This window comes from Humulus lupulus, chromosome 2 (genome assembly GCF_963169125.1).
Source record: "Humulus lupulus chromosome 2, drHumLupu1.1, whole genome shotgun sequence".
NCBI classification, from domain to species: domain Eukaryota; kingdom Viridiplantae; phylum Streptophyta; class Magnoliopsida; order Rosales; family Cannabaceae; genus Humulus; species Humulus lupulus.
In genome coordinates this window covers 16915879-16922678 of record NC_084794.1, presented here as the reverse complement: position 1 = coordinate 16922678, position 6800 = coordinate 16915879, and the positions used below count along the sequence as shown (strand labels likewise).

General features: G+C 34.6%; 1 protein-coding gene across 1 annotated transcript; it reads left to right on the top strand.

The window, feature by feature from the left end:
• Window positions 1-1058: 1058 nt before the first annotated feature.
• On the top strand, window positions 1059-4824 carry LOC133817390 (ketol-acid reductoisomerase, chloroplastic). Its single transcript, XM_062249894.1, has 10 exons — window positions 1059-1426; window positions 1810-1902; window positions 2240-2305; window positions 2419-2559; window positions 2750-2977; window positions 3050-3167; window positions 3241-3380; window positions 3529-3696; window positions 3895-4050; window positions 4207-4824. The coding sequence occupies exons 1-10, from the start codon at window positions 1142-1144 to the stop codon at window positions 4564-4566; spliced, it is 1755 nt and encodes a 584-aa protein (XP_062105878.1). The 5' UTR covers window positions 1059-1141; the 3' UTR covers window positions 4567-4824.
• Window positions 4825-6800: the final 1976 nt, after the last annotated feature.

Here is a 6800-nt window from a genome sequence, read left to right as displayed (position 1 = left end):
AGAAAAATGACTTTGCTCGATGGTGCTCAACGCGATTCTTGCAAGAGACATAATTTTTCACTCGGGTGTCTATTTGGGGTGATTTTTTTTACTTTGAGTATTTTTTCGACATCTACACACTTGAGATGTGCATACACACTTTTTCAAACTTTAAAACTTGAAAACATACAAAAACATGTCTTTAACGTGAGGTATGTTTTGCATTTTGTATTTTTTTTTCAAGCTTTACACTTCCTAAATGTATATATACACATTTTAAACGTGTAGATCTTGAAAATATCCAAATTAAAAAAAATCACACTAAACAGATATCTGAGTGAAAAATTACGTCTCTTGCAAGAATTGCATCGAACACTATCAAGCCACCATCGAGCAAAGTCGATTTTTTCATGAAAATCTTGATTTTGAAGGCCCCATCGAGCTGACATCGATCAATGTCAATTTTTTGTATATTTTAAAGTTTCAGATCTGAAAACAAAATTGCAAAAAAAATCCAAAAATCATTCACAAATCAGTTCAAAATGCAGTATTTAGTGTCTTAAGTAAAAGAAACATACTATATTTGAGAAACAATTATTTACTTATATATTTATATTACAAAAATCTTCAAAATGTATGTTGCTATGAGTATTATGATGATTTCTACATGATGACCGAAGTTATAAATGATGTTTTATAAGAAATTTGGTTTTGGTGGTCCCGTGGGTGGTAGTTTTCCTTATTTTTATTTTTATGTGTGATTTAAAATATTTGGTATTATTATTGTGTGTACTTAATATATATATATATTTTGAGAAATAGCTAACATTACTTATTTATAAAAGAGTGTCAAAGTGAGAATTTTCTAAAATTTTATTGGCAAAAATATAATGTGGTTTTAATTTTTTTGGAGAGAAATATAAGAGTAACCCTTTAAAATCTGGAGAGTCACATATTTACGAAAATGAAAATTTAGATGAAATATTGTATTTTTTTTAAAAAAAATTGTCTTTTTATTATTATTTTAACATTTCTTGCGAGTGTGTGTGGTTGTAGAATATAAAGAGAACAGTTGTTGATATTACACGCTCTCTTTCTGCCACAAAACCCTTCCCCTTCTCTCTCTCAACACTCTCTTCTTCTCACTCTGCTACTGTCATCAATGGCGGCGGCGGCTACCTCTTCCTTCTCTCCAGCCATCTCGGCACCATCCTCCTCTCCTTCTTCCCAAACCCTTCTCACCCCCAAATCTCTTGGCTTCGTATCTGTCGCCTGCAAGTCTCTCAGGTCTCTCAAGACTGCAGCTTCTCGTGCTGATAATGTCGCTACCGGCTCAGCTCTCGGAGCTCGCATGGTCTCTGCGCCCGCCATCAAGTCTCCGGTTTCTCTCGATTTTGACACCTCTGTTTTCAAGAAGGAGAAGGTCAACCTCGCTGGTCACGAAGAGGTCTCTCTTTCTCCCTCTTTTTTAGCTTACCGATTCCTTAATCTTCTTGTTTGAATCGATATTTCTTTTAGTTTTTCTGTGGATTTTCGGAAATGGGTTTGGGAGAGGAAAGAATAATATGTTGAACAATTCCGTTTTTCTGATGATGAAGAAAAACCCTTTTACTATAAATCTAATTATATGTTACCGTTTCTGGTTGATTATTTGGGTTAGCTTACATTTAAGCTGGAGCGAGGGAAGTGAAATGTTAAAACTTGACTGGGTTCTATATTTGTGCAAAGTTCCAGCTGATATATATTGTGTTGGTCGTTTGTATTTATTGTTAATGTTTTTGTTTTGAATATTTTTGTTCATGTGGTTTCTTGATTTGTTATTTATTGCAGTATATTGTAAGAGGAGGAAGAGATTTGTTCCATTTATTGCCTGATGCTTTTAAGGGCATCAAGCAGATTGGTGTGATTGGTTGGGGTTCCCAGGTGATTTCTCACTTTTGTGTTTTACTTTCTATTTTTAATCGACTTTAGAAATGTTTCATGCTTCATGTGATAAGATTTCATTTTGATTACTTTTGTTTAGATTGATCTACAAGTTCTAAACTTGTAGAGTTCTGTTAAGGGATTGAGAAATGGGATTCTCTTTTGTTATCCCTGTTAACTGGCGTTGCATGTCATCCATTTTGTTAAAGAACGATATATATATTTATATACATTCTCTTAAGCGTAATTGATCGTAAGAATTTATATATATGTAAGAAAGTTACTTGTTTTCAGTTTAAGGAGACATTTTTATGTGGAAGTTCTACTTTTTGTTCAGGGACCTGCTCAAGCTCAGAATTTGAGAGACTCTCTAGCTGAGGCAAAGTCTGATATCGTGGTTAAGGTGATTTTTTTTTTAAAACTTTGTTTCCTTCTGTTTGAGGGTTTGTTGTGTTCAGTCATGCTTCGGCTATTGAATATGCAACTGTACTGATCATTTCATCGTTGTTTTGATAGATTGGGTTGAGGAAGGGATCTCGCTCTTTTGCTGAAGCTCGTGCAGCTGGTTTCACTGAAGAGAGTGGGACACTGGGTGATATTTATGAAACAATCTCAAGCAGCGATCTTGTTATGCTACTCATTTCTGATTCTGCACAGGTTTGTTATTTTAATCAAACTAAATGAAATATTTGGTTAAAATTATGTTTCTAGGTGAATTGATTGATTCTGTGTTTTCTTGTTATAGTAATTCATAATATCACCCGAATTGATTTTAGCAGAAATGGTTTTTCTTTTTCATGACTAATCTTGTTTGACGAGTGGTATCTACTATGATGACATGATACAGGCTGATAACTTCGAGAAAATTTTCTCACACATGAAGCCAAACAGCATCCTTGGTCTTTCCCATGGTTTTCTTTTGGGCCATTTGCAGTCGGTTGGAATGGATTTCCCCAAGAACATTAGTGTAATTGCTGTATGTCCCAAGGGGATGGGTCCTTCTGTGAGGAGGCTTTATGTCCAGGGCAAAGAGATAAACGGTGCAGGAATTAATTCCAGTTTTGCAGTGCACCAGGTGATCTATCTCTCTGAAAAATAGGAAGGAAATTTTGGCTTGTTTCATTTTACTTATCTACGATTAATTCAGGATGTTGATGGACGAGCTACCAATGTGGCCTTGGGGTGGTCAGTTGCCCTTGGCTCTCCTTTCACATTTGCCACTACTCTGGAACAGGAATACAAGAGTGACATCTTTGGCGAGCGAGGTAGATTTAGTTTATGTCATTTTTTTCTGCCTCCACCCAAAATTCACGTTTTCTGACATCTACAAAATTTTAGGCATTTTACTCGGGGCTGTTCATGGCATTGTGGAGTCCCTATTCAGAAGGTACACTGAAAATGGAATGGCTGAAGATCTGGCTTACAAGAACACTGTTGAGTGTATTACTGGAATTATATCAAGAACCATTTCAACTAAGGTTATACTCTGTTTAGATTTTAGAATTCTATGATAATCTTTGGATATCTTTGTGCATATCTTTTGTTTTTTTTCCCTCTGTGCACTTGTTAAAGTTGTGGAGTTAACAATTTATGCTGATTATGCTTTTGCAATTAAAATTATATCAGGGTATGCTGTCTGTATACAATTCCCTGTCTGCAGAAGGCAAAAAGGATTTTGAGACAGCTTATAGTGCCTCGTTCTATCCTTGCATGGATATCTTGTATGAGTGTTACGAAGATGTAGCCAGTTGCAGCGAGATCCGCAGTGTTGTCTTGGCTGGCCGACGATTTTATGTATGTTTATGTTGCTCTCATCTGCTGTCCGCTGTTAGATTTATCTTATTTTTATATGACCAAAGTTTAGTTTACATTTTTGAAATCTGTTTACTGATTTTCCTGGTTCTTGAAGTTTACAAGCTTTTCTTTTAACCATTCGAGAGTGTTAATATAACCATGTAACTGATTTTGGTTGACGGTTTGTTTGTATTACAGGAAAAGGAGGGTCTTCCAGCCTTCCCAATGGGTAACATTGATCAGACAAGGATGTGGAAAGTCGGTGAGAAAGTCCGATCAACTCGACCAGCTGGTGATTTAGGTCCATTGTACCCATTTACAGCTGGTGTCTATGTTGCATTGATGATGGCTCAGGTAGAAACTTCCCTTTCTTTGATTACCACGAGTTACATAATAAATTAATCAAAATGATGATTCGGTACATGTGTTTTTTTCCTTGTTCAAAACAAACCAGAATTTCTTTCATCTTTCTAATTGTTATCTTCTCTTTTTGGTTATTTGGAATTTCAGATTGAGATCTTGAGGAAGAAAGGGCACTCCTACTCAGAGATCATCAACGAAAGTGTGATCGAGTCAGTGGATTCATTGAACCCCTTCATGCATGCCCGTGGAGTTGCATTCATGGTTGATAACTGCTCCACAACAGCTCGATTGGGATCAAGGAAATGGGCGCCACGCTTCGACTACATTCTTACTCAACAGGCCTTGGTGGCAGTGGACAATGGCACACCCATCAACCAGGACCTCATCAGCAACTTCCTATCAGATCCCGTTCATGGAGCCATTGAAGTATGTGCACAGCTGAGACCCACCGTGGACATTTCAGTCCCTGCAGATGCCGACTTCGTGAGGCCCGAGTTGCGTAACTAGAGCAACTGAAGGTGAAACCTCGTCTATTATTGCAGTTATGTTTGAGCAGTAGAATCAGTCATAAAGTCTAGTGAGGCGTGATTTATAATCTACAAGAGTTGAATTGGCCGACTATAGCTATTAGTTGCATGTGTTTTGTATGGTAATGTTATCAGCTGTGTTTCTTTCTTAAATAAGACCAAGTGAGGTTAATGTTTTAGTAGTTTTGAAATGACACTGAGTAGTTAATTATAATAACAATGTTTCCATCCTTATATTTGTTCGTGTGTGCACATATATATATATGTTTTATATATCTATGTCAGTAGAGATCTTGTAACTAGGCTTCATTGTTGTGCACAGCAATTAGGTTGAACGGTCATTCTTTTGTGTTCCCTATGGGCCATTTGCATGGAAGCCATTGAGGACTTAAAAATCTGCCTTGATAGATACCTAGCGGTGGTCACAAAGGCTATATAAAATTTGAGTGCAATTAGCCCGGGCCTCTATGCAAAATGAAATTTATTAGCACTTAAGTTAGGCATGAAGATTCCCACACCAAAAAAAAAAAAAGATTAGGCACGAAGATCACTTTTAGCCTTGTAAGCTTTGTTTGGTAAGGGGGTGAGAAGTACTATTATCTAGACTAACCGAACGCTATGGAATTTGGTAGGAAATGCAAGACCAAATTCTCTTTTCTCCTTATTTTCGTAGGAGAAAAGTAGGAATATTTGATAAATCTGCTTACATCTTGAAATTACTGATCGAGAATTGATTCAAATTCTATTTGAGACTCATTGTCTAACCCCCTCCTTCAAAACTATCTCTTAGTAATGCTAACAGAATCACTCTAACCCAAATTCAAGACATAAATTTCCACACCAAAATAAAAGTCAAAGACTTAAATGAGTTTGGATGAGATAGAATAGGTACTAGAATAGATTTAGTTAAGACTGAAATTATGGATTCAAGATCTTTGTATAATATTAGATTGAGTTCAGTACATATAAATATAATGTTACTATAATTCATATCATAATTATTATAATGTAATACAATGTATAAATAACATTAAATGATACTATGCTTAGTTTATTTTATTTGAATAATAATAACATATCATAATAATTTATTTTTATTTTAATGTCACACTATGGTTAAGAGAAAAGTTACCATGTTTGGTCAGATTTCACTTTAAATATCTTTCAAAAACTACTTTATTCCCACATTTGCGTCAAATTCAGCAATTCCAAAATGTGTGTTGAATATCCTCCATCTGATTACTTAAATCAACAATGATTGTTAAGAATGCTAATGCTAAACAAAGGACGGTTCGTGGGAAGCCAATGCTAGCAAGTTTTCCATAAAAAAAAATGTTTGATTTTCAGTGGCACTACCATCTTTCATAAGTATTTTTCACCATGGCTTGGTTCTCCTCAAGTACAGAGCTTCAAATATTTTTCTCCAACATTAATTTTATAGCCACTTTTAGGGACTAAATTCCGCCTTCTTTGAATTGTGCCAAATCATTTCCTCATCTATATCACATGAGCCCATAAGAGCATCAGCAATGCAGGAACTCTCCAAAGTTACTAAAAATATTAAAATATTAATATTTTTATATTCTTTTTCATCCATCTAAACAAGAAATAATTTTATAAAAATAAAAAGCAATGTTGTCAAAATTTGGTAATTTTTCTTGGCCACTTTCTGATTTGGGGATCCATTTTCTGACATGTGGTCCCACATTTAGCTATAGCAACACCTCTAGCATCAGCATTAGAAGTGCTCTAAGAGCAACTCCAATGGTCACTACACCTCATTAGAGCATCTTTAATGAGGATACTAAAGAGTTTTATATATTGTGAGAGAAATTGACAACATTGTCACTGCCAAGCAACGTTGCCTCCTATAAAATATACTTTGATAACCAAAAGTAGTGTTACTATTAAAGTTGTTCTTAGTTGCTTAAAATGTTCAATCATCCAAAAATATAATTTTTTATTTTCTATTTCATCTATATTACTTTTGACAACTTTTTCTATAAAAATGCTCAAATGCTAAACCACCCAAAAAGTTGTCAATTATAGTTCCACACATTATTATTTAATATATTATTTTGTAATTATAAATATTGTGACACTAATTTTTTTAAAAATTAATATATTAATATAAATAAATATTACATAAAATTTAAATTAGATGAAATTTAAAGAAACTTATAAAATGACATAATCATCATAATCAATCAATCT

Excerpts from the sequence above, each read along its gene's own strand:
- LOC133817390 (XM_062249894.1), top strand. The coding sequence starts at position 1,142 with ATGGCGGCGGCGGCTACCTCTTCCTTCTCTCCAGCCATCTCGGCACCA. Across the intron at positions 3,168-3,240 it reads TGACATCTTTGGCGAGCGAG|GCATTTTACTCGGGGCTGTT; the intron begins GTAGATTTAGTT and ends ACAAAATTTTAG. Across the intron at positions 4,051-4,206 it reads TTGCATTGATGATGGCTCAG|ATTGAGATCTTGAGGAAGAA; the intron begins GTAGAAACTTCC and ends TTGGAATTTCAG.